The sequence below is a fragment of the Podarcis pityusensis genome (assembly GCF_964106645.2).
Source record: "Podarcis pityusensis genome assembly, chromosome: 5".
Lineage (NCBI taxonomy): Eukaryota > Metazoa > Chordata > Lepidosauria > Squamata > Lacertidae > Podarcis > Podarcis pityusensis.
In genome coordinates this window covers 93,426,278-93,454,136 of record NC_138032.1, presented here as the reverse complement: position 1 = coordinate 93,454,136, position 27,859 = coordinate 93,426,278, and the positions used below count along the sequence as shown (strand labels likewise).

General features: G+C 44.1%; 1 protein-coding gene across 2 annotated transcripts in view; it reads left to right on the top strand.

Annotated features, from left to right (window-relative positions):
• ANO2 (anoctamin 2) overlaps window positions 1-27,859 on the top strand; it is a 147,690-nt gene that overhangs the window by 116,159 nt on the left and 3,672 nt on the right. For both annotated transcript variants that reach the window (XM_081005453.1, XM_081005454.1), the window contains 7 exons: window positions 2,539-2,650; window positions 6,678-6,735; window positions 8,073-8,173; window positions 12,740-12,888; window positions 22,358-22,510; window positions 22,652-22,704; window positions 24,844-25,025. In XM_081005453.1, the coding sequence (XP_080861579.1) occupies window positions 2,539-2,650; window positions 6,678-6,735; window positions 8,073-8,173; window positions 12,740-12,888; window positions 22,358-22,510; window positions 22,652-22,704; window positions 24,844-25,025 (808 nt within the window). The remainder of the gene's footprint in view (window positions 1-2,538; window positions 2,651-6,677; window positions 6,736-8,072; window positions 8,174-12,739; window positions 12,889-22,357; window positions 22,511-22,651; window positions 22,705-24,843; window positions 25,026-27,859) is intronic.

Sequence of the window (27,859 nt, the reverse complement as noted above, 5' to 3'; positions counted from 1 at the left end):
TTTTGCAAAATGCTGAAATTCCCCAGAAGCTTATAAGGGATTCCTCAACAATAGTATCAGTAATGTGGCACAATGGGTTAGTGCATCTGGCTTTTAACCAGAAGGTTGGTGGTTCAATTATTCAGTTATTGACTAAAGAAGAAGAAGGGGCAGGGACATAGAAGGATCATAGCTGAGTGCAACATCCCGGATAATGTAGCAAGTCAGTTACAATTTGCTTCCAGTTATGGTAACTACAAAAGGAGGGACGCAGGTGGCGCTGTGGGTTAAACCACAGAGCATAGGACTTGCCGATCAGAAGGTTGGCGGTTCGAATCCCCACAACGGGGTGAGCTCCCGTTGCTCGGTCCCTGCCCATGCCAACCTAGCAGTTCAAAAGCACATCAAAGTGCAAGTAGATAAATAGGTACCACTCTGGCGGGAAGGTAAACAGCGTTTCCGTGCGCTGCTCTGGTTCTCCAGAAGTGGCTTAGTCATGCTGGCCACATGACCCAGAAGCTGTACACCAGCTCCCTCGGCCAATAAAGCAAGATGAGCTCCGCAACCCCAGAGTAGGTCACGACTGGACCTAATGGTCAGGGGTCCCTTTACCTTTACCTTTAACTACAAAAGAACAGTTATTAGCCACCAACCTAGAAGCACCCTTATTGACTAGAATTCAGAAAAGAGTTCTAGATATAAACAGTTGCAAGCACCTGTCTGCCAAGGGCAGATTCACACAGTTAGTTAATGTATCACACTTTTGTGATTTGTTCCACTTCCATTCAGAAGATCCACAGAAGGGAGACTGCCAATAGACAAGTGATAAGGCTTTGACACAATTTCCTATCCATCTCATGGCTAACTGCTAATGGCTACTGCCCACTCCCTGACTTTTTGCATTCCTTCATTCTTCCACTGCTTGCTGAATCTGAATCTTGGAAGTTGTGCAAAAGCAAGCCCAAGGCTGTGGGGAAACCCCAGCACCATTGCAAGGCAACTGAGACATGGTCTCTGGCCTCATGGAAGAGCCTGCCACATATTTAGGTAAAGGGAGCCCTGACCATTAGGTCCAGTCATGACCGACTCTGGGGTTGCGGCGCTCATCTCGCTTTATTGGCCGAGGGAGCCGGCATACAGCTTCCGGGTCATGTGGCCAGCATGACTAAGCCGCTTCTGGCGAACCAGAGCAGCGCATGGAAACGCCGTTTACCTTCCTGCCAGATTGGTACCTATTCATCTACTTGCACTCTGACTGCTAGGTTGGCAGGAGCTGGGACAGAGCAACGGGAGCTCACCCCGTCACGGGGATTCGAACCGCCGACCTACTGATCGGCAAGTCGTAGGCTCTGTGGTTTAACCCACAGCACCACCCGCGTCCCTTCACATATTTACTTCCATGTAATTTTTTATATTGCTAAATCAAGCAAGGAGGGTGTCAAAACAGTGTGCATAAAATCAAAACACAACAGGCAAATATCAGAAAAACATGACACAGAGTTGAAAGACGGGGTAAGCTTGTGTAAATAAAATTGTTTTGGGGCTGCCGTCTAAAACTAGACACAGGATGTCTGCCTAATATACGAAGGCAATGAATTCCGCATTGTAGGTGCTGTAGACTAAAGGCCCAATTCCTTCTGGATGCCATAAGGAAGAGTAATCAGTGCTTCTCCAGCAGATATCAAAGAATGCACAGGAATGTATGAAGAAAGGTTTGTCCCAAGTGTAACAGTCACACCTGAAATCTGGCCTGTGACATATTGGCAACCAGTGCAGATTCTTCAACAGTGGGGTCACATGCTGTCAATAAGAAGCTCCAATCAACAGCCAGACCGCAGCACATTCTGCAACTTCCACAACAGCCTTAAGTGCAGCTCTGCGTAGAGTGTCTTGCAATAATCAAGTCATGAGCCCGGACACTGAGGTCCAGCTCCGAGGGCCTTCTGGGGGTTCCCTCACTGAGAGAAATGAAGTTACAGGAGACAAGGCAGAGGGCCTTCTTGGTAGTGGCGCCCGCCCTGTGGAACGCCCTCCCCTCAGATGTCAAAGAAATAAATAACTACAACTTTTAGAAGAGATCTGAAGACAGCCCTGTATAGGGAAGTTTTTGATGTGTGATGTTTGTTGTGTTTTTATATTTTGCTGGAAGCTGTCCAGAGTGGCTGGGGCAACCAAGTCAGATATAAATAATGAAATTATTATTACTACTACTACTATTATGATCTGGAGAGGAAATATGAAGTAAACATCAGTAGGACAGAAACAAAATGTGGGTGTTGGCTACCCATGCTTGACTCAGTACCTGAAAGCTGAGGATGAAACCCAAGTCAGAGAGAAAGTGTATTGTTTAACTTCCTTCCCTCTCTCTGAGCACAGCATGGAAGCTAAGAACCCTGTACTCCCAAACAGATCTTGACCCTTCTTTCAGATGTAAATATGACATTTTGCAAACTTATCAGCATCCCCTTTCATCACAGAATATGGCTTATTGGTTTAATGTGTGTCACATAAATTACCAGTTGTTTCCATTCACCTGTCTTTCTGCTTTCTTCACGACAGAGATACCCAAAACAGAAAAAACCTTCGAGGAGCATTTAATTATGAAAGCTTTCCTTCTGAAATTTGTGAACTCCTATGCACCAATTTTTTACGTGGCATTTTTTAAAGGAAGGTGGGTTGAATATGATTCTTTAGCAGAAAGTTGATATTTGTTGTTGTTGTTGTTTAGTCGTTTAGTCGTGTCCGACTCTTCGTGACCCCCTGGACCAGAGCACGCCAGGCACTTCTGTCTTCCACTGCCTCCCGCAGTTTGGTCAAACTCATGCTGGTAGCTTCGAGAACACTGTCCAACCATCTCATCCTCTGTCGTCCCCTTCTCCTTGTGCCCTCCATCTTTCCCAACATCAGGGTCTTTTCCAGGGAGTCTTCTCTTCTCATGAGGTGGCCAAAGTCTTGGAGCCTCAGCTTCAGGATCTGTCCTTCCAGTGAGCACTCAGGGCTGATTTCCTTAAGAATGGATAGGTTTGATCTTCTTGCAGTCCATGGGACTCTCCAGCACATTTGATATTTACACATTGCAATATTCAATATGCATATGTTCTGCTTATGACACCTCACTGCATGGATTGGGGGGAGGCTGGAAGCAGATGGAGAGAATCAAACTGCTCCTGGCTATCTCCAGAAAGCCCACTGGCAAGTGAGAAGTGAGAATTCTCCCTCATGTGAATTCTCCGTATGGACACGACAGGGTGTGGGTTGTGTTCAGCCTGCTCAGCACAGGAGAGACCTCTGGGCTCTTTGTGACATGTGGGGTTCCTGCATTCATGCCTCGTGTCTTGGGAACGGACTGTTGCAAAGGGAGTATGGCAGATGCCAGCACCTCCCCTCTTATAAGTTAAGGGGGTATGCAGGTGTTTTTCTCAAGGACACACACACATGGAGACTGCTCTAGAAGGGGGTTGTGACAGACATTGGTGAAGGATTCTCCAACACATCACTCTGATTTACTACAGATGCATATATGCAGCTTTCCTGTACCTGTGAGTAGACCAGGCATAGGCAAACTCAGCCCTCCAGATGTTTTGAGACTGCAATTCCCATCATCCCTGACCACTCGTCCTGTTAGCTAAGGATGATGGGAATTGCAGTTCCAAAACATCTGGAAGGCTGAGTTTGCCTATGCCTGGAGTAGACACTATCCTTCTACAAGAGAAGGAAAAGACAGCCATGTGTGAATATTTAAAAATTCTCAATTACCTATTATTAACTGAAATGAATAGAGGACTTCCTGCTCTCTGTAGGGCTGGATCGAGAAGTGAGAGTCACAACAATTTTCAAAGAATAATATTATTATTTTATATAACAAAAACTTTTAAAATTTCAAATGGCAAAATCTGCAACTATATATGTGTTTATAAATTTATTTATATATTTATCATTTAAATATATCATCATTATTTATATATTTAAAATGAACAAATCACTTAGTAGTAAGTGTTGAAGATGCAGAAAGCAGTGGAACCTTCTTCCATATGTGGTGGACATGTCCAGAGATCAGAAAGTTCTGGGACATGATCCATGAAGAAATAAAAAAGTTATTAAGAATTTCACATAGCAAAAGACCAGAAACATATCTTTTGGGAACACTGAATAGTGATATTCCAAAAGAAAATACTAAATTCTTTCTTTCTGTGGCTAAGTACTGGTGGCTAAGTAACCAGGTACCGACCAAAGAGGAATGGTTATATAAATTATGTGAATATTTGGAACTAGCCAGATTGACAGATATAATAAGCCCAAAGCCAATGAATACAGTCAAGAAGGAATGGAATTGCTTGAATGATTATTTAGAAAGACAAGGTTCTAATGTAAAAATTTGGCTGTGTTTAGAATGACCTCGTGAATGGAAAAGGAGAAACATACATATATACATATCTATATATGAAGATGAAAATAATACTGAAATACAGATAAAATGTGAAATGTGAAAGGAAGTGTTGTGAGAGTGATGGAAGTCTATTATTCCTATTATTTTGTAAAATAGTTGTCAGGGAACTGACATCGGAGCGAGAGGCGAAGCGGAGGCTCCTAGATGATGCTGGCGAAGGACCCAGCAGCAGGGGGAGAAACAGCTCAGTGGAGGGGGAAGCAAATCAGCGCAACACCAGGGATAAAGGGGGGCAGATGGGGGAATCGGAGAGAGGGCTCCAGGACTCTTCACTGGACCTCAGTGAGGAGGGCACAGGTCCTCCGCTACCCATGCCCTCCCTGCGCAGAAGACTCCCGCACAGTGAGAGGAGGAGGAGACTGGGTGTCAAACAACTTTTATGTTGGAAGAGGTTCAAGAAACGCCCACTGACGGATTCTGCCAGCGACTGAGGCAGCCACGATGAGAAAGGGCTGTGCAGTCAGAAAGGTTTAACAAGGCAAATTAGCCTAGAGAGGCACCAGTTTACGCACGAGTAACTCATACTCATTACAATAGTGTTTATCGTCTTGAAATATTATACTTTTCTTTATTCTTTTACTGTCTATTTTTCTTTGCATTTTTTCCCCTTGTTCTCCTCTACTTTTTCTTTCTATATGTTATTCTTTATGTGTGGTTTTGCATTGATGTATTCACTTTGCAATAAAACAAATTTAAGAAATTTAAAATTTAATTTTTTATATTAATATAGTTGTATTACCATCTGAAACTGAGGGGGGAGGGGAAAAGCGTGTGTGTGTGTGTGTGTGTGTGTGCCTAAGGCAGCAATCTTAGATAGATTGGATCCTCTCTCAGAGTTTGGTAGGGCCCCCCAGGGAGATGTTTCTGAGACATTCCAGGGAAAGACCGGGAAGGGGTGGATCCAAAGCTTCCTTGGTCCCCTCACACACACTCAAGCTGGGGGGAGATTTAGACATGCTCAGGAGTCTATCCACATCTCTCCTCTCACCTCACCAGCTTCCAATGGAAAGCAGGGGAACTGGGGAGGGGGTCACTCTTCCACCCAAACTTCTGCCCTGCTGGCTCAAGCCTCCCAGGACATTGGAAATGGTGGACTAGCTGTCTTTGGGTTTCACACACAATCCTACGTATTGCAGCTTTAAAAGGTAAAGGGACCCCTGACCGTTAGGTCCAGTCGTGGACGACTCTGGGGTTGCGGCGCTCATCTCACTTTACTGGCCAAGGGAGCCGACGTTTGTCCGCAGACAGTTTTTCCGGGTCATGTGGCCAGCATGGCAAACCAGAGCAGCGCACGGAAACACCATTTACCTTCCCACCAGAGCGGTATCTATTTATCTACTTGCACTTGATGTGCTTTCAAACTGCTAGGTGGGCAGGAGCAGGGACCGAGCAACGGGAGCTCACCCCGTCGTGGGGATTCGAACCGCCGACCTTCTAATCGGCAAGCCCTAGGCTCTGTGGTTTAGACCACAGCGCCACCCGCGTTCCACTATTGCAGCCTTAGTTAGTTATAAAATATAATGGTCCTCTATTTATTTTAAAACCATATTCATCATGACGCGGCAGCTAAAAAAGCCAATGCAATTCTGGGCTGCATCAATAGGAGTATAGCATCTAGATCAAGGGAAGTAATAGTGCCACTGTATTCTGCTCTGGTCAGACCTCACCTGGAGTACTGTGTCCAGTTCTGGGCACCACAGTTCAAGAAGGACACTGACAAACTGGAACGTGTCCAGAGGAGGGCAACCAAAATGGTCAAAGGCCTGGAAACGATGCCTTATGAGGAACGGCTAAGGGAGCTGGGCATGTTTAGCCTGGAGAAGAGGAGGTTAAGGGGTGATATGATAGCCATGTTCAAATATATCAAAGGATGTCACATAGAGGAGGGAGAAAGGTTGTTTTCTGCTGCTCCAGAGAAGCGGACACGGAGCAATGGATCCAAACTACAAGAAAGAAGATTCCACCTAAACATTAGGTAGAACTTCCTGACAGTAAGAGCTGTTCGACAGTGGAATTTGCTGCCAAGGAGTGTGGTGGAGTCTCCTGCTTTGGAGGTCTTTAAGCAGAGGCTTGACAACCATATGTCAGGAGTGCTCTGATGGTGTTTCCTGCTTGGCAGGGGGTTGGACTCGATGGCCCTTGTGGTCTTTTCCAACTCTATGATTCTGTGATCATTTGGCTACACAAAGTAAGCTATTTTAATTAATCATTCTGATACTGATTTAATCCAGATGTGTGTGCTTGTTCTCAGGTTTGTAGGCCGACCCGGACATTATGTGTATGTATTTGCTGGTTATCGAATGGAAGAGGTAAGTATCCGGTTTTAAATCTTACTTTGAAATAGAGAAGGCAGAGGGATTCAGTTTGCTTTGCACTTTAACGTGAATCTAACTGAATTCACGCATCCAAAATAATATGGGAACACAGCTGTCCTTCAAAATATGCTCTTCTCTGAGTTTTGCTGTGTAGTTCACTAACCAAGAAACATACACAGAAGTATGTATTAGGAGAAAGTGTGCATAAAAATGTGTGTATATATATATATGCATTCTATTACAGATAATTGCTTGTACAATGTGTTACATTAGGTAAAATGGCATACAAAAATGTGCACCAGGAGAAACATAAAGGCTGCTGAATTTTCATTAAATACACACACACAACTCAAACTGGTATAGAAATAGGACGAACTGGATTTAAGATGGGGGGGGGGGAATGAGTAAAAGGGAGAAGCTGGACAGATTCCTGCATCGCCAAAATAGATATTTCGTAAATCTGCTGTGCTGCTTGAAAGTATGTAATATTCTAATTCTGATTATCTGGAGGCAAAAACATATAAGGGTGTCATTATTATCAGTTGGGTTTCATAAAGCTGCCGTTTTCCTGAAGCTCAGATTGATGCTTGGCAAATACCGTATTTTTCGCTCTATAGGACGCACTTTTCCCCCTCCAAAAATGAAGGGGAAATGTGTGTGCGTCCTATGGAGTGATTGCAGGCTTTCACTGAAGCCTGGAGAGCGAGAGGGGTCGGTGCGCACTGACCCCTCTCGCTCTCCAGGCTTCAGGAAGCTATCCGCAAGCCTTCGGAGCCCGGCGGGAGTTCCCGCCGGGCTCCAAAGGCTTGCGGATAGCAGCCTGCAGCCCGAAGCTGTTCCAGCTTCGGGATGGCTGTGCAAAGCCTCCGCAAGGCAGCGGGGTGAAGGCACCCCGCTGCACTGTGGAGACTTGAAAGGCTGTCCCTGAAGCCTCAAGCCTTGGAGTGCAGCTGCGCTCCAAATCTTTGAGGCTGGCGGTGGGGGAAATCAGCGCTTCCCCCCACCGCCAGCCCCACAAGCTCGGGGGGCAGCGGCAAGGCTGCGCAGCCTTTGCGCTGTTCCCCGACCTGCTCTTGAACACACCTTAAACGCACCTTGTTTTAGAGGGGGAGAACAAGAAAAAAATTTTTTTCCTGTTCTCCCCCTCCTATGGTCCGGTGCGTTCTATAGAGCAAAAAATACGGTATGTGGGAATGCCCAGTTTCTTGAATGCCCTGCAGCAGTGACAAGCAATAGCACTTCGGGTGCTGCCCCCCCTGCATTACCCACTCTCCGGAAACCTCTACTTAGTGGTGTTGTGTCTCCCCCTTGCCCTTTCTCTTGCCCTTTAGTGTGCTCCTGGAGGCTGCTTGATGGAGCTTTGCATTCAGCTGAGCATTATCATGCTGGGGAAGCAGCTGATCCAAAATAACATCTTTGAAATTGGAGTTCCGTAAGTATTTCATTCACATTCATGCTCTTGTTCCTGTAAGGTATCATGTCGTGACTTTTGGTTTGCGTGGCAAGACCCCCAAGCCGACACCCCCCCCCCATAAGAATAAAGAAATTCACACAGACACAGATATTTTGTTTAAGGTTTTGGGGCAAAAATTTGGCCACAACTTTATTGATTACAGGAATGAGAGCGGTATTGGCTTAGGCATTGGCAAGACTATATCAGACTCCTGCCCCCTTTGCCGGAAATCTGTAAGGGTAAACCACCCAAAGGGAAACTGCTTCGGGGAAACCTGTCTGCGTCTCCCCTGGTGTTCCCAGAGGCCTGGCATGGCCCTCACACTTCAAGCGGACTTCGGACAGGAATCAGGCCCCGGCTTCCTTTAACGGAATACCCTTGAAAATGGAGGGGGAGGCGATGGCTGACATCTCCTCCACCATTCACCATAAGCCAATGCCTAACCGCCAAACCTTACAAAGTTGTGACGGTTGCTAAGAGGTAGGCAAAAACCAAGTGGCCCGTGCCAATTTGCCAAATGGAAAAAATTCCTATGCAGCCCCTGACTCAAGCCGGGCAACCAGTCAAAGTCCAAAGCAAGGCCAAAGGATCTAAATTAAAGGGAGGGTGGGCGGGTGTTTGGCAGCCTGGCACACGTCACACGGCTGCTTTTATACTTTCCCCCACTATCACCCCATGACATGATTGGGCAATAGCCCTGGGTGATTCTGGTGCCACCCCGGCGTGAGGGCGACAGCTCCACCCACGCCGGGGGGGACAGACCGGTTTGAGGGTCTGCCCGCAACCAGGACCATCTATTAAGATGATCCCATTTGCCAAAGCCTACTGAAATATTATCATTGCTTGCATACATTATTATTATTGTTTAAACTTATTAGTTGCTTGCCACCCAAAGGTCTCACGACAAAGAAAAATATACAATACATGAGACTATATGGGGGGGGGGAAGCGGGGTGAGGGTGGAGAGAATCATATAATACATTAGTATTTGATATAACATCCATGGTGTGGGGGGGGGGGGGGAAATCAGCTGTATAAATAGTAGTGAGCAAAATTAACAATACTCAAATAATCAAACAAACAAACAAACAAACGAATGAATGAGTGAGTGAATTCAACTGAGGTCAAACTTAATTAGCATAAGAGAAAAGGTGCCGTAACAAATTAGTTCCTTATGAGTAAAATGATTAACATAAATTACTTGCAACACATTTAAAAACAAGAGTGATATTGCAATTTTTTAGGAACATATGTGTGAAAAAGGAGTTTGATACAGTACTGGGAGGAGCCTTCTGTCATAAACAAGGTTGCCTCTCAGTGCTATCTGTAACAGGAATGCAAGGCAAGTATTTCGGAATGCTTTGGCAAAGACGTCTGAGCAAAAGTGAGGGAAGTCAAGAGAGTTTCCATAAGACGGTGAAATCTGTCTCGCCAGAGTGGTGCATGCTCTAGTTATCTCTCGCTTGGATTACTGCAATGCGCTCTATGTGGGGCTACCTTTGAAGGTGACCCAGAAACTGCAACTAATCCAGAATGCGGCAGCTAGACTGGTGACTGGGAGCGGCCGCTGAGACCACATAACACCGGTCTTGAAAGACCTACCCTGGCTCCCAGTACGTTTCCGAGCACAATTCAAAGTGTTGGTGCTGACCTTTAAAGCCCTAAATGGCCTCAGTCCGGTATACCTAAAGGAGCGTCTCCTCCCCCATCATTCTGCCGGGACACTCACTGCGAGAAGCCAAGTTACAGGGAACCAGGAAGAGGGCCTTCTCGGTAGTGGCACCCACCCTATGGAACACCCTCTCACCAGATGTCAGAGAGAACAACAATTACCAGACTTTTAGAAGACATCTGAAGGCAGCCCTGTTTGGGGAAGCTTTTAATGTTTAACAGACCACTGTATTTTAATACTTTGTTGGAAGCCGTCCAGAGTGGCTGGGGAAACCCAGCCCAATGGGTGGGGTATAAATATAATGATAATAATAATAATAATAATATCTCTTAGTAGCAGGGGTACCACATCCCATTTTGCTGCTTGAGGTGAAACGGGCAGGGCCACTGCTTCTGACCCCTCCTGCCATGGCAGTGATCACAGCCAATTTTGGGCTAGGTCACACCAATTTTGGGTGAAATCTTGCCTCAAATCATGTGAGATCTTGCACACTCCACAACATCTCTTTCTCACAGTTTTGGTTGAGATCTCAGTCAAAATGGGTCTGATCAAAACGGCCTTGGCCCAGTATACCTGAAGGAGCATCTCCACCACCATCGTTCAGCCGGACACTGAGGTCCAGCTCCAAGCCGGGCCTTCTGGAGGTTTCCTCACTGCGAGAAGTGAGGCTACAGGGAACCAAGCAGAGGGCCTTTTTGGCGGTGGCACCTGCCCTGTGGAACACCCTCCCATCAGATGTCAAGAAAATAAACAACTATCTGACTTTTAGAAGACATCTGTTTAGGAAAGTTTTTAATGTTTGATTTTTATTCTGTTTTGAATCTGTTGGGAGCTGCCCAGTGTGACTGGCGAAACCCAGCCGGATGGGCGGGGTATAATTACTAAATTATGATGATGATGATCTTGTCCAAATTTGGCACCGATCAAGGTGGCTCTTCACCACTGGGGGAGGTGGCAAGGCAGGCAAGGCAACCGCTGGGCATGTTGCCTGGGGGCCTCTGCCACCTGAGGCAGCAACCTCACTCTGTCTAATGACTGGGCCAGCTCTGCTTAGTAGTACTTTGACAGAATATCTACAAACTATTCTCCACCACTTTTTGTGGTGTGTGCCACCCAACAAAGAACCCCAAACAACACCCCAGCCCAAGAGTCTGTCCAGCAGTCTCAGCTTTTGTAGCTGGAGTCAGTCCAGTCCCCGCCCTCCTAGGCCAGGTGGAAAAAGGCCTGCAAGGCAGGGAGCAGGGCTTCCAGGACACACAGCCAAGAATGTACTCACGGGGGTTATTTGTTAATCATATTTTAGGTCTGCACAGTGATGATCTGTACTGGCTCTCATTATAGTTACTTTAGGCAGCCTACCAGAGGGAGATAAGAATGAAACAGAACGTTAGTGGCACAAGTAATGGCCAGAAAAGCAAAAATGAAAAGTGAACCTCAGACTGGTAATGGCAAATGCATTATACTGGATGGAAGTAGCCAGTGCTTCCCCCCCTTTCCCCCTTTTTTTGACAAATATGCTTTCCTCAGATGTGATCCCAGATGTGATCTGAAAGCAACTTGAGAACTAAAACTGGCAAAGCACCTTGTAGCAACAGGGGAAGGGATTGAATCATCAACCTCAATGAAGACATATTCGTCGAAGCACATTGAGCATTTTTCTTCGCTTTATTCAATTCTCCATATGGCACCAGTTTGAGATCCAACTCTCTTTTTTCCCATTCTTAACAAAACTAAGAATATGGGGGGTGCAATCCACACACTTATTATTATTATTATTATTATTATTATTTTATTTGCAAAGTTAACAAGGAAAGGGCGGGGGGAGAGAAAAAACAAAACAATAACAACCACCACCAAATACCATTACTAATAATAGACCACCATCAGACACGCTTATCTGAGAGTAAGAAATGGATCTTACTTCTGAGTCGACATCCATAGGATTGCACCAGAGTCCGTTTCGGGGGCCTAATCCAGCCCGCCGGTCAGTTTAATCCGGCCCCTGTGACAGTTTATTTCGTGGGGTAAAATCCTAACAAAACCTGAACAACTTCAATCCTAAAAAAAAGCTTAAGAACTTTGGTTGGCCCTTTGGTCAGCCCTCGTGGCCCTTCACTTCATCGAATCTGATCCTTTTTGCAAAAAGTTTGGACACCACTGGCATTGCACTGTAAGTCCAGCTCCCCACCCTCAAAAGTTTTCAAATGATGGTTTTTTATTACAAATACCTGCCATTACTTCCCCACTTTGGTTAGGTGTAAAAGAAAACTTTTTTGTTTGAACAGGTAGCTAATAAATAGACCTATCACTCCATCATAATCTCTTTTGCATAGCACGCATACTTCAGGTTCAAGGGATTTATTGCAGACTGCAGGGAGGAAGGTTTAGCGTGGCCCTTTGTTAAGATCCTGGCAGCAGTGGATTAACCTGGATTTTTACTCATAGGTATGGTGCATGCGAAACATTCTTTAAATAAGTTCAGGCAGTGAGGAGGAAGAGAGAGCTCTTACCTCACGTCCCTGGTGCATAGCTGTCAACTTTTCCCTTTTCTTGCGAGGAATCCTATTCGGAATAAGGGAATTTCCCTTAAAAAAAGGGAAACGTTGACAGCTATGCCCTGGTGAACTGCCAGAAAGCTCCTTGGCTTGTTGTCATCTCAGCTTCAAGATGGTTGTGAGGATGAAATGGAAGGACCCAGTGAGGCCTGAGCGTCTTCCACACACACACATTTATGTTTGCTACATAAAACAAAAAATAATGCTTTTCTTTTAAGCTGCTTCCCTGGGCAACTAGTGAGGCTGTTAAAAGCTCTGTTTGAGATCCCCAACCTGTTTTAATTAAATTTATTGCCTACATTTTTTTTTATTCCCCAGTAAGTTAAAAAAACTGTTCCGGAAGCTAAAGGATGAGAGGCCTGAGACAAAGACAAATGAATCTGATCCTTCCAAGCCACCTCAGCAATGGGAGCTGGACCACGCCTTGGAACCTTTCACTGGGTTGACCCCAGAATACATGGAAATGAGTAAGGCTTTTGAAATATCTCTTTTCATCCGCTAGTATCAAAGCAGTCTTTTTTTCTAAAAAGCTTATAGAACTTTTATAAAGCATGCAGAACTTACTCCTGTTCTTTAAAAACATTTTTTTAAAAAAACCTACTAGGATATGGTTACCAGATGTCCCCGTTTCCCAGGGACAGTCCCCGGATTTACAAATCTGTCCCTGGACAAAATCCGTCCCCCGGAATGTCCCCGGATTTCATTTAATGTCCCCGGATTTATATTTTAAGTGTTGTAGATTTATTAGTAGGGAATGAATGTTGCATGATGGGTTCAACGGCACAAGACACATCATATGGGGACTTCTGGCAAGGCAAAATGGCGGGCGCCACGGCAGCGAGCAGCTCCTGAAGCCAGCCAGAGCCAACTGCGCTACCAGGCTGGCTCTGGGCTGCTGAGGCTGCCACTGCCGCTGCCAAGGGGAAACTGGGGATGCCCGACATGTCAACTGGGGGAACTGCTGACACACACATCCCCGTGACTCAAATCAAGCCAGGCACGAGAGCGTGCGGCCACCCACCCAACTGCCCAGCGGCACTCCAGGACCAAGAAAACCCCAGAGCTGAAGCAGGGAGAAGGAGAGAGGAAAAGGAGAAGGAAGAGAAAGAGAAAGAGGAAGGAGAAAAAAGAGGGGAGCCCCGACCTTGCCACGCTGCTGCTGCCACTGCCACTGAGGAGGAGAGGTAGGAGAGCACTGGGAGGGCAAGGACACATGGCTGAGCCCAGGCCTGACCCGAGCCTACTCCATCGCTGCTAGGGCTCCAAGAGAACAGCCTGGGGCCCAGAGGAAGGCTGGGCAACAGAGAAGACTACAGAAGAGAAGATATTACTTCTTTTTAAAAGAAACCAAACAAGCCTTTTTTATAACTTTTTTCTCTCTCTGTCTTTTTTTTTTTTTTTTTTTTTTTTTTTTTAAAGTGACCCTGGATTCCTTGAACAAAAATCTGGTAACCTTATACTAGGAACAATTAGAAATACTCACGATGTTAATAAGTAAAGGCAAAAAATTTAAAATAAATAAATATCCATACGGCACTGCATAAAACCATCAGAATAAACTAACCTAATTTAACAGCTTGAAATTAAACAGGAGAGAGAATAACGCCTAACGGTAGTATATGCAAATGAGGAGGCGCCATTGCAAAAAGGCCTTCCACAGAGACCCACTCAAACCATACATTCGGAGTCGTGGGGCTTGGGGAGATGGGTGCCAGATGAGTCTCCCTTAACCAACAGATGAGGAGAGTTTGGATTTGATATCCCGCTTTATCACTACCCGAAGGAGTCTCAAAGCGGCTAACATTCTCCTTTCCCTTCCTCCCCCACAACAAACACTCTGTGAGGTGAGTGGGGCTGAGAAGTGTGACTAGCCCAAGGTCACCCAGCAGTTGCATGTGGAGGAGCGGAGACGCGAACCCGGTTCCCCAGATTACGAGTCTTATCGCTCTTAACCACTACACCACACACACTTAGGAAAACCCATTGCTTGTGCTTGGGGCAGAGTTTGGCTTGCCTATAGCATACAGGTGAGGAGGAGGTGGCAAGGCTACCCCGGCCTGAACCTATGCTTGCACAGCGATTCAGGTTCTTGCTGCAATCTATTGTTAAATAAAAGCCCTCAACCCAATATCAGTGGCCTCCCTCTTTATTTCTGGCTTCAGGTACAATTCAAATATTTTTATTCCAATTACATATATATATATATATATATATATATATATATATATATAATATTTATTAAAGTTTCAAAAGAAGAAAAATCACATTAATAAAAAAAATTAACAATAAAAAGGAAAAATACAAAGTAGAAAAAAGAAAAAACAGTTAAAAACAATTCCATCTTTTCTTCACTTCTTTTACATTTACTTGTTTCCCGGACCTCCTCATACCTCCCTCTTTTGTATTCCAATTCAATTTGTTAATCCAACAATTTCTTTCCCTCCTTTTTAATCCTAATCTTAATCTTGATATATTATAACATTAAATTTTTACATATTAAAAACCAATTTTTCCATATTCTTTTGTACCTATACCGCTAGAAACCACTTAACTTCAATCCAACATCATTCTAACATTCATTAATTTTGCAGTATTTCTGTAAATAGTCTTTAAATTTCTTCCAATCTTCTTCCACCGACTCTTCTCCCTGGTCACGGATTCTGCCAGTCATTTCCGCCAATTCCATATAGTCCATCAATTTCATCTGCCATTCCTCCAGTGTGGTATATATATATATATATATATATATATATATATATATATATATATTATTAGATATATATATATATTCCAGCAGGTGAATCTGATTATCTTTAATATTAATGGCTCACTATCTTTGTAATTTTACCATGTGGCACAAGATGCTTAGTGCTGGCTATGAGATTCAAGAAAGACGGAACGCTAGAGTAAAATTAAACCTTCTTCTCCCTGTGATGCACAGTACGTATCACTAAATTCAGCTGTCAGATTCACTGCTGATTGACGCAGACCACCCACATGGAGCGGAAGTTCTTTGAGATGCTCAGCACTGAAGCTGTCAGTTGAGATTGTTCTGAAAGGGCATCAGGCAGAAATGAAGATGAAAGGAGCACTTCAGTGGAGAATGTTTGCATACTTTCAAAACTGGCTAAAAGAACAGGACTCGCAGAGAGAGTCACTGAATTCAGAAAGGAAATTTTTAACTGCAAGAAAAAATAATGTTGTGGTTAAATGCAGCAACATGCCCCTGAGAAGGAATGGAAATACTGATGTAGCCTAATCCTAAAATGCCATCTTGATTGGATTCAGTTTTGAAATCTGTGTAGCTTTGTGTGATTTTCCCTCTTCACCTGTACTGGTCCTTTTTGGCCATAAGAACTAAGAGATAGCAGGGCAATTCTACCTGTCTGTATGTTAGGAGGAGATATTCTGAAACAGTACATGGGAACCCCTAGATTAGAGTCACATGTAAGATCCTCCAAAGGCAAAAGTCTTCTTCTTTGGCGATCACTCATAGCTGAGTAAGATTGTCTTCCATAAACACGGTTTTAACAATGAGTCTGTAAGTGACTGTGGAGGCCAATTCTGGACCCACACGTCCTTCCACAGTAGGGACATTGGTTCCCAGGCGGGAGTTGATCATGGTGTGGATTTGCCAAGCATGCCTTCATCTTAGCATGTTTCTCCCTTGCGTTCTGAGTTTGCGTGTCTTCAAATTCCATGACACCTTTGGTAAAGGCTGTTCTCCAACTGGAGCGCTCGCAGGCCAGTGTTTCCCAGTTGTTGGTGTTTATACTACATTTTTTAAGATTTGCCTTGAGACAGTCTTTAAACCTCTTTTGTTGACCACCAGCATTACGCTTTCCATTATTAAGTTCAGAATAGAACTTATATGATCCAGCGAGTGAGAAAGGCAAAAGTATGTGTAATAAGAAGCACAGATCTGCCAACAAAAATGGCAGGCCCATATCAGATATCCGCCTCCACTTCTATAGTACAAGTCACTCTGGCCTTGATGTCATTATCTTGAACACCTTTCCTTCCACATTGTTAAATGGAGCAAGAGCAATGAAACATACAACATAATGAGATCTAGGCCCAAAGGAAGTTGCATGATGGAGGCGAGGCCCAACAAGGGCCAGTTTCTCAGCACTATCCCCTCTGTTTCTTACAATGTGCAGTTCTACCCCTGGTAGGAAATGCTGATTGAGGTGTTTTGTTTTGTGAAATCTGCCCAGAATGCTTGCTAGAATAAGCAGTGCCCTGTCTCTAGTTAGCATGATGCTTTATACATTTCACTAAAGGTAGAGGTACCCCTGACCATTAGGTCCAGTCGTGGCCAACTCTGGGGTTGCGGCGCTCATCTCACTTTATTGGCCGAGGGAGCCAGTGTAAAGCTTCCGGGTCATGCGGCTAGCATGACTAAGCCGCTTCTGGCAAAGCAGAGCAGCGCACGGAAACACTGTTTACCTTCCCACTGGAGCGGTACCTATTTATCTATTTGCACTTTGTGCTTTCGAACTGCTAGGTTGGCAGGAGCAGGGACCGATCAACGGGAGCTCACCCCATCGCGGGGATTCGAACCACCGACCTTCTGATCGGCAAGCCCTAGGCTCTGTGGTTTAACCCACAGCGCCACCCGCATCCCTTATATATTTCACTAGCTGACTTCAAACCAGAAATGAAATATAACTTAAACAGAAACTAAATGGATGACACCTGGCTTGAGAGCAGTACATGTGTAAAGGATCTAGGAGTCTTGGTTGACCACAAACTTGACATGAGCCAACAGTGTGACGCAGCAGCTAAAAAAGCCAATGAATCCTGGGCTGCATCAATAGGAGTATAGCATCTAGATCAAGGGAAGTAATAGTGCCACTGTATTCTGCTCTGGTCAGACCTCACCTGGAGTACTGTGTCCAGTTCTGGGCACCACAGTTCAAGAAGGACACTGACAAACTGGAACGTGTCCAGAGGAGGGCAACCAAAATGGTCAAAGGCCTGGAAACGATGCCTTATGAGGAACGGCTAAGGGAGCTGGGCATGTTTAGCCTGGAGAAGAGGAGGTTAAGGGGTGATATGATAGCCATGTTCAAATATATAAAAGGATGTCACATAGAGGAGGGAGAAAGGTTGTTTTCTGCTGCTCCAGAGAAGCGGACACGGAGCAATGGATCCAAACTACAAGAAAGAAGATTCCACCTAAACATTAGGTAGAACTTCCTGACAGTAAGAGCTGTTCGACAGTGGAATTTGCTGCCAAGGAGTGTGGTGGAGTCTCCTTCTTTGGAGGTCTTTAAGCAGCGGCTTGACAACCATATGTCAGGAGTGCTCTGATGGTGTTTCCTGCTTGGCAGGGGGTTGGACTCGATGGCCCTTGTGGTCTCTTCCAACTCTATGATTCTATGATTCTAAATGTGCTGTGGTAAGGAATGCTGCATGCCAGAACACTAATACTGCTGCAATAATAACAACTTGATCTTGATAACGTGAGAGGTTTTTTGAAAGCCAAAAATCACTAATAATACACTCTCTTATAATTAGCTGAAGACTTTGTGAGCTTTGAAAACGAGCTGCACCTTGACTGCATCTGGGTCTAGTTTGTATCTGCCATCATGGGAACACTGTTCGAAGAGACTGCACAGGGCAAATGTTGAGACTTAAGGCAACCTAGCAGGATATTTACAGCGTAATTGCCATGCAGCAGTCAGGGGTGATGGCTGGTTCCTCAACAGAAAGCGAAGATTAAAATCAGAAAGTCAAACTTAAGAACACTGACCCTAGGCTCCAGCCCAGCTTCATGTCCCGAGAATTTTTTTAAGGGTGGGACGCGGGTGGTGCTGTGGGTTAAACCACAGAGCCTAGGACTTGCCGATCAGAAGGTCGGCGGTTCGAATCCCCGCAACGGGGTGAGCTCCCGTTGCTCAGTCCCTGCTCCTGCCAACCTAGCAGTTCGAAAGCACGTCAAAGTGCAAGTAGATAAATAGATACCGCTCTGGCGGGAAGGTAATGGCGTTTCCATGTGCTGCTCTGGTTTGCCAGAAGCGGCTTAGTCATGCTGGCCACATGACCTGGAAAAACTGTCTGCAGACAAACGCTGGCTCCCTCGGCCAGTAAAGCGAGATGAGCACCGCAACCCCAGAGTTGGTCATGACTGGACCTAATGGTCAGAGGTCCCTTTACCTTTACCTTTATACATTCCTTTGCCAAATAAACGTTCTAAGGATATGCAGGACACCACCCCACAAGCAGATTCTCTGTCCTGCATCCAGCTGGCATGTTTGTCACTGAACTTCTGTTTAGATTGCAATGAACGTATTTTGCTATCCAATTTTTTGCCTCCCCTTCTACTAAGCGTGAGTGCGTGAACCAAGGATTTCTGTGGTACTTCGTTGGAAAGTTTCCAAAAAGCCAATATAACAGAATTAATTATTTTCATGCTGAAGGCAGTCAGAAGTCTAGCATCCATATAAAGCGAGGCAGAAAGAGGTTCAGGGTCTCTAAGCCTTCCAGGATTAATTCTGAAGATTTAGAAGAATTCCCCCTAAAGCAGGAGAATCCATCAAAACAAAAGAAATATTGCCACATTCTTCTGTAATCTCCACGATGTAGCAGGATTTGAAAGTGTCATCTTGGAGCATCTTGTGGAGGCATGTTGTATACATCAATTATGTGAGAAATCATTAGCGGCTATTGCAGACACACAATAGTCAAGCTCTTTCTTTGTAGCGCTGCATCAATTTTTTGTCAGTTTTGGTTTTTGCTGTAGAAGTCAACAAATGTTCATAAACAAACCCACATGCCAGTCTTCTGTGCTTTTGCGCACATTTTCCCTGCTCGCTTGCTCTTTAGGGGGAAAGAAATAACATTCCCATTACAAGAATCAGTGATATTCTATTCAAATGTGCATTCTTTTAAAAGTAACAAAGTGCTAATGTGTAGAATTGCCTGCAGATGCACATCTGAATGTGAATCTTGTTCCTTTGCACTGCCTTATTTTTACTGCATCACAATGTGACACAGCATTGGTTCAGTTATGTCAACAACAAGCAAGGTGTTCCCCCTTTCCCCTGACCTCACTGCCTTGCAAACAGTTTTCCATCTTTTCATAAATGCTGCAAATAATTGCCAAGAAGGAGTTTAGTGGAAAGGAAGTCTGTTTCAGAAGGGGCAAAATGTTCACAAAGCAAACACCACTATTCCCTTCCATAGTCTGTACCAAAGCAGTCAGTTTGGCTGCACAGCCCTGGTTGGCCCTTCTAACTTGAAGATTTCTATGATACAACTTTGGAGAGCTATGTTACAGGTGAGAGCTAGTGTAGCATAGGGTAGAGATGAAACTATGGGCTAATAGTATGGACATAATAGTGCAAGACAAAATCAAAGGCAGAAGGAAAGGAACCTATGGCCAGCAAGGAGCGATGTCACCTAGTTGCTTAGGTAAAGGTAAAGGTAAAGGGACCCCTGACCATTAGGTCCATTTGTGGACGACTCTGGGGTTGCGGCGCTCATCTCACTTTATTGGCCAAGGGAGCTGCTGTCCAACTTCTGGATCATGTGGCCAGCATGTCTAAACCGCTTCTGGCGAACCAGAGCAGCGCACAGAAACGCCGTTTACCTTCCCACTGGAGTGGTACCTATTTATCTACTTGCACTTTGACGTGCTTTCAAACTGCCAGGTTGGCAGGAGCAGGGACTGAGCGATGGGCGCTCACCCCAGGGATTTGAACCACCATCCTTCTGATCGGCAAGCCCTAGGCTCTGTGGTTTAAACCACAGCACCACCCGCGTCCCTTAGAGCAGCATGCAAACCTAATCCAGAAGTTTCCTCTTACAAAGGTCAGAAAAGACCATCCATTCTGCACTCTTTGGTGTGATGAGGTTTTCTTGTTGGTGTGACAGATTTCCCTGCAATTCCCTCTTGTGACCAAAAGTGGATGATAGTGTTCAGGCTGAATTTCCTGCTTCACGTCCCACGGCTCACCAATTCAAGACCCATTAGAAGGGGCATGTGGTCCCTCAATCTTATCCAAAAAAGTTCCATGCACACACCTGAAAAATTTCTGCACACATAAGGGCTTTGCTGATGTGGAAGCCACTCCAGAGCATCCAGAAAGCAAACTATTTAATTTCCATTTCATTGGGCATTATGACATTATGGTGTTTTAAGTAATGAAAAAGGCTATCTCCCTTCTGTTGCCATGCTTTCTAATGTATAAGAAAAATGTAGGCAATGGTATTATTTAAATACATAATAGATATACACACACTTGCACGAATGCCTGGAATTGTGAGAGTCTACAAGTTGATATTAAACCCTCAAAAAATGAGATGCTTTGTGTAGGGAAGTAATCTACTCCATAAGAAGGCTTACAACTGGTGTAAACCACTCAGCAACAGCGTCTCCATCTTGTTGTGATCCAAGCTCAGTAATAAAGATGAATTCATGCATGCTCAGACTGAAAACATGCCCATTGAAGGAGAATGTAACTCCCGCCTGAACTGGTTGACACCATCTTCCTGAACAGACAAACTACCCACCAGCAGCATATCCATCTAAGCTTCAGTTCAATGGACCTCATCTATTCCATTACTGCTCCCAAATACTGGTTCTGCACTTCAGCTAGAAAAGACGGGTAGCTGGATGTCATCACCATTTTGAAAACACCCAACTCCAAACCCTTTCCACCACTTCACTCAGCAGTTTCATGTACTTCTTAAATCACCATGGGTGGTGTCATTCTGTGAAGCTGAACGTTCGGAGATTCAGGACAGAAAAAAGTAACAGCAGCAAGAATATTATTGGCCCAAAAATGGAAGCAAGAAGAATTACCAGTGATGGAAGAATGGAGGATGAAATTAATGGACTATGCGGAACTTGATAAACTAACGGGAAGGATCCGAAACAGGCAGGGCCAGAAGTTTACCGAGGACTTGAGTAAATTTACGGAGTATTTGTGATGATCAGACGACGTTTGTAGGTCTGCAAGAAGGTCTGTGAGGAATAATATTAGAAATATTGCAAAAATGAAGAAGGAGATGGGATATGTTAAAAATATAAAGGCAATATTAAGTTAGGAAATGCGTAAGAAGTGAGTAAGACGGAGGATTATCAGAGGTGCTGATGGAAGTCCAATAAGAATGTATTTGTGATAAATTGTGTGGTATGTTTTATAATTTTGTATTTTAAAACTAATTATATATATATATATATATATATATATATATATATATATATGAATAAAGGAATGACTTCTTCACACAATGCATAATTAAACTATGCAATTGGCTGCCAGTTGCTGTAGATCACAAGTGGGAGAGTTCTAATGTGCTCATGTGCTCTTTGTGGGCTTACCATAGGCATCTGGTTGGCCACTGTGAGAACAGAATGCTAGACTGGATAGACAGACCTTTGGTCTCCTCCAACACAGTTCTTCAAACAGAGCTCCTTAACATGAGGGCCAAAGAAAAGTCTGATACTGCCAGCTCCTGGAACTGGTTCTCTGGGGAGGAATGGATCCCCTGAATAAAAATGCCCTCAATCCCCAATTTAGAGAGCCTAAGCAGAGGGATCCTGTGATCAGTTGCGTTGAATGCGACAATTGATAGGGTTGAACTCCGGCTGGTACCATCCAGGTACTATCAGGATGGCCAAGCCAATGTAAGCAGTTCATCCATAATATCCAGTAATTTCCCCATGAAAATCTCATTCACAACTGATAGTTGCCATGATCCTCAAGATTCAATGAGGCTTTCTCACAGCTACCTCCTTCAGGGTGGCTGAAACAAGCCCTCTGCCAAAGAGGCGTTTATAACCTTGTGGACCTAAATGGTGTGCACCATGCCTTTAAAAGTTTATATATATTGTATAAGCATAGCACTGTATGTCCATGACTTTACAAGTGATTGCAGACTTGGTTTTTCAGGCCTTAGGAACAATGTTTTTCTGTCTTCTAGTTATACAGTTTGGATTCGTCACGCTCTTTGTCGCTTCCTTTCCTCTGGCTCCTGTGTTTGCCCTGCTCAACAATGTCATTGAAGTTCGCCTGGATGCCAAAAAGTTTGTCACTGAGCTAAGAAGGCCAGATACAGTAAGAGCAAAAGATATAGGTACGTTTTTAAAATTTAAAATTATGATAAAGATGGTGTATAGAAAGTCGGGAGAGAAAAATATGAGGTCTGGAGTTTGGTTTGCAATGAGAACAGGAATGGAATCTGCACAGCTTAACAAATCTTTCTTCTCTCTGACAGGGATTTGGTTTAACATTCTGAGTGGCATTGGAAAATTTTCAGTAATAATTAATGTGAGTATTGGCTTCTTGCTTATGTATGCTATGGTAAGAGGGGATTTGACTTAAGTTGTCAAGAATTTCAGGCTTTTCTTATTTAAACATCAATTTATTTGTTTATAAAAATGTATACCACTTAATACGATAAAATTATTTAAGCAGTTTACATAAAAAATGATAAAAATGCAACAACGCCATACCTTAAAAATTTCCTAAAACCTAGATTAAAACAAAATGAAATTATACATCGCAAATTAAACTGAGCAGTGTGCTAAACAAGAGAGTCTGAGTCCAGGAAAGCTCGGCTAAACATAAAAGGGTTTTTTTAAGTGTTTGAAGGTCATTACTGTCTCCACCTCACTTTATTTCCTGGGAAAAGGCATTCCAGAAGGTGAGTGCTGTCACTGAGAAGACCCACTTCCAAGTTGTTGCTCCTCAGAAGACCTCAAAAATCAGTTTGGTCTGTTCATTGTTTGAGGCTTTGAATATTGAACAACAAAGCCTTGACATTGGCTTGGTAGCTAACAGGTAGCTAGTACAGCTCTTTCAGCAATGGTGTAAAATGTGTAAAGCTGGGTGTCCCACTAAGCACCATAGCAGCTGCATTTTATGCTAACATCGTAGCATAGAAAGGGTAGCTCCATATACACTGTGCTACTGTTGTCTAACTGTGCAGTAACCAATATGTGGAGCACCATGGCAAGATTATCCCTGCTTGACACACCAACCAAAGGTGGTAATGGTCCTCAAGAGGTCACCTTGGCCTCAAGTGCAAGCAGTGTATCTAAGAGCACCCTACAAATTATGCACCTGCTCCTTCAGAGGGAGTACAAACCTGTACAGAACCCAGTTCTTGGGACCTGGGAACTGCCCTGTTCATTCTCAGGCCTGAATCCAGACTGGGATACATTAAGATAATAAGCTTCACCAAAAGACAAATTCATGTCTACTGGCCGTGATAGCTATGATCTACCTCCAGTACATCTCTGAAGACATTGCTCTGAATTTCAGGTGCAGAGGGCTATGCTCAGGTTCTACTTGCAGGCTTCCTGTGGGAATCTGGTTGGGCATGTTGAGATCCAGTGGGTCTCTTATTGTGTTTTGATTGCAGCTGAATCACCACCACCTTCTAGATTGCCTTGACCAAGGTGTATTGGACCTGTGGGTCCACAGTGGGCTTCTTCAGTTATGGTTGCACATTGCTGCCTCCTTCAAAACAACAGGAACCATTCTATTATGCAAAAAGGCATTAAGCAGGTTCACCCATAAATTTGAACTGAATCAAATTTCTCCCACATCCCCATCTCACAGTGGGCAGTCATCTGCCTAGGGGTAATCTGAATGCAGAGATTAAGTGCAACCACACACTCGCCATGTGCGATTCCTGACAACTGACGTGCTGCCTCCGACACAGCAAGTGTCATGGTGTCATGGTGGCTAGAAGCCATCAATAAGCCATCAGTAGCCTTATCCTCCATTGCTGCTTTATTTTGAGTTCACATCACAGTCCCAAAACTCTACTTTAGATTCAGGCTTTATCCTTCTCACTATCTGGCTCACGGCCACTTCCTTTGTTCCCTTAACAACTCATACTTAGCGGGCCATTACTAGGCTGATCTGGCTATTCCAGCAATTGAATCCATGTTGGAATTAGAAGGGGGGGGGCTCAGGCATGCAACCTGCCCCCCCAAAAAAACTCATAATAATATGTTCAATTTCAATTGCGTAAATTGCCACAAGGCTCATCCTTCTACTTATCATCCTTCTTTGTTCACTCATCTTTTAAACAAATAAACTTATCTAACATCAAACTGACAGCAGTAAAAATCTATCCAAGATTTATATTAAAAAGGCATAAAAGGCTCCCTATGCAAAGCTCTTGAACAAATGCCAGACTCCTTGGCCTCTCAGCCACTGCACATCTATTTTTATTAAACAGCCAGATTACAGGTCAGTCTGGTAGGATGTTCTTCCACACTGCTGTGGAGACAAATAATACTTGAAAGTCCAACTAGTTCTTGTCCTCAAGTCACAAAGCAGCTTCTGTGGGGATTTCTGGTTATCTTTTGGATCACTGTCCTCATCCATAAATTGACTCCAAAGTACACTATGCATATCTGTGCTCATATGGTAAAGGTTTTTCTTTTCTCCCAGGCCTTTGTCATATCCGTCACTTCTGATTTCATTCCACGCCTTGTCTATCAATATGCATATAGTCACAATGGAACCATGCATGGCTTCATCAATCACACTCTCTCGTACTTCAATGTCAGTGATTTCAAGGCTGGAACCCAGCCAGAAGCCTCAAGTTTCGAAGAGGATGTTTCCCTTTGCAGGTAAAGCAGCCTTACCAAACACTGGCTATTGTATTTTAGACTTACGGTAGGAGCAATTTTGGTAGGTTTAGTGGGTTAAAATTAGAGTAAGACTGACCTCTGCCACTGAAGGCAAAAGGTAAATTTTCCAGCAACATTTGTCCTTTCTGTAAGCTCCTCACATTTTCTAAAGCTCAGTGTGCCCAAGACTTGACTTCCTAGGAAACACGCACAATATTTCTTCTTTAATCATTTGTCCTTGTTCTGCATTCTGTGGATGCCTTCTTAAAATATTATTAGTGTGTGTACATGTTCACTGGAGCTGCCATTATTGAGGTTCATCCCTCTTCCTCAAGTCTCCTGAAGTCAAGTCTCGATGTGGATAGATGTGCCTTGACTGAATGGATACAGTATGTTTTCCCCACAGGTGGAAAAAATTTTGGGATTGAGATTTTGATCACAAAAACATGGGGAAAGATTGATCAGCCCCTTTCTCTCCCCCCCCCCCCCACTCTTATCAAATTTAGAGCCCTCAGTGGAGGCATTTAAGTAAAACCAAAAACTGTCAGGGAGGCTTCACACCTAGTTGGGTTCTTAACATAGAGGGAGGCTATGAGCTTTGTATTTTAGCTCAATTAAACACATAAATGCAGACATTTCATTTCTGAAAAAAATTCGGGGAGAAAGTTGACCTGATACAAGTCAATGGTATTACATGGAAGCAGGAATTTCCCATTATGGGCTTCACTTGATATTAAGGTGTCTTTAACTGAATCCATAACAAATTCAAACACTCCCCAGTGATGCATTCTTAGGGCAACATTTTTATCCACTACTCTGAAATATCTGGTATTCGTTCTAAATGAACATTGCAACAGTGGCAATAATCTGTCAACAATCTGTGACTTATAATTAGCCATAATTTTTTTCTTGCAGAGTACAAGGGTTATTTCTTTTTATTCTGCTCAAGGCAAAATGAATATGACACCTTTCTCAGTTAAACACTCCTTTCGTATAGATCATGAGGATGAATTTATCGGACCCTAACATCAAGTTTGTCACTAAAAGCTTATCCACACGACACTAGAGCAAACCTGAGTTTGCAACCAGGTGTGCATTTGACAAACACTGCAGGCAATCCCATCACTTTGAGAAGTACCGCTGTCTGATACAAAGATTTGTGTGTTTCATTCATAGGCTATATTTTTAAGATACAGACTTTTAACAGGGAATGTCCAGCCTTTGGTTCTAAATCTCTGTCTGCAAAATGGTAATAACCATCAACAGCTAATTCCTCCTTCTTCAAAGCAACAATATTTTAATGCAAAGTGATTTCAACATAAAAGGGAAAAGGTGTGTTCAGTTATGTATCATTTTTGGACTGAAAGCGACAAGTGTTCGCTGGATAGATTTTTTATTCCAAACATGGGATGAATTAGCAAATATTGACAACTTACACTCCCATTTCTGTTTTTGCTGGAATTCTCAGACATCCCTCATGCTAATAAGTTACAATATGGCCAGATCATGTTGATCAGTTTGCCAGTATAATACCAGAATTGCACACTGCCATTATGTGCACATTTACAGGTGGAAATGCAGCCATTTGCCACTGGACAGATACTTCCATATGATGCTTTAGTCAGACAAGTAGTCCATTTCATCAGGGCTGTCACTTCCAATTGGTAGTAAGCCTCCAGGCTCCAAACTCAGCCCCTTTCCCAGTTCTGCTATATGAGATCATTCTCAAGTCCAGGATGTAGGAAGGCTGCCTGCTCCAGGGAGGGTTGCACCCCGCTGAAAGGAATCATTTCTCATTTATGCTGCTATTATAAATAACTTAGTCTCATTGCTGGAAATACTGTCACACTCATTTGTGTCCAGATAATTCAGAAACTCCAAAGTGCAGCACCCCAGATTACTGTGTTGTTGTTGTTTAGTCATTTAGTTGTGTCCGACTCTTCGTGACCCCATGGACCAGAGCACGCCAGGCACTCCTGCCTTCCACTGCCTCCCGCAGTTTGGTCAGACTCATGCTGGTAGCTTCGAGAACACTGTCCAGCCATCTCATCCTCTGTCGTCCCCTTCTCCTTGTGCCCTCCATCATTCCCAGCATCAGGGTCTTTCCCAGGGAGTCTTCTCTTCTCATGAGGTGGCCAAAGTATTGGAGCCTCAGCTTCAGGACCTGTCCTTCCAGTGAGCACTCAGGGCTGATTTCCTTTGGAATGGATCAGTTTGATCTTATGCAGTCCATGGGACTCTCAAGAGTCTCCTCCAGCACCATAATTCAAAAGCATCCATTCTTCGGTGATCAGCCTTTTTTATGGACCAGATTACTGTGCTGGGGTTCAAATTAGAGCTCAAATAAGTCCTGTTTTAAAACAGCTACACTGGATGCAGGCTCATTTCTGGGCCCAGTTTAAGCTACTCACGTTAGGGTTTAAAGCCCCAAATATCTGAAAGACTGTTTCCACCCCTATTCACCTTATTGGGGGCTTTCTTGGTCCTCTGGCCACCCTCAGAGGTGTTGGGGAAAGGTGGCTCAGAGAGGGCTTTCTCTGTGTCAGCCCCTAAATTGTGGAACTCGCCCCGTCCCGTCCCCAGAAGCACCTAGCATCTTCATTGTTGCAGAGGCACCTCTGTGCAACAGTTAAAATGTCTTTTTTTTGTGGGACTCGTCTCTCCTGCTTAATTTATACTGTTCTCATTCATATGGAATGGCTGTGGTGGTTTTATCTGTTTTTGCAATTGTAACACGGCTTGGGATCTTAGGGTGAAGAGCGGGTAAGATCTTTTGTAATAAATAGAATAAAAGAACTGAAATTGAACCTGGGACCTTCAGCATGTCCAACTCT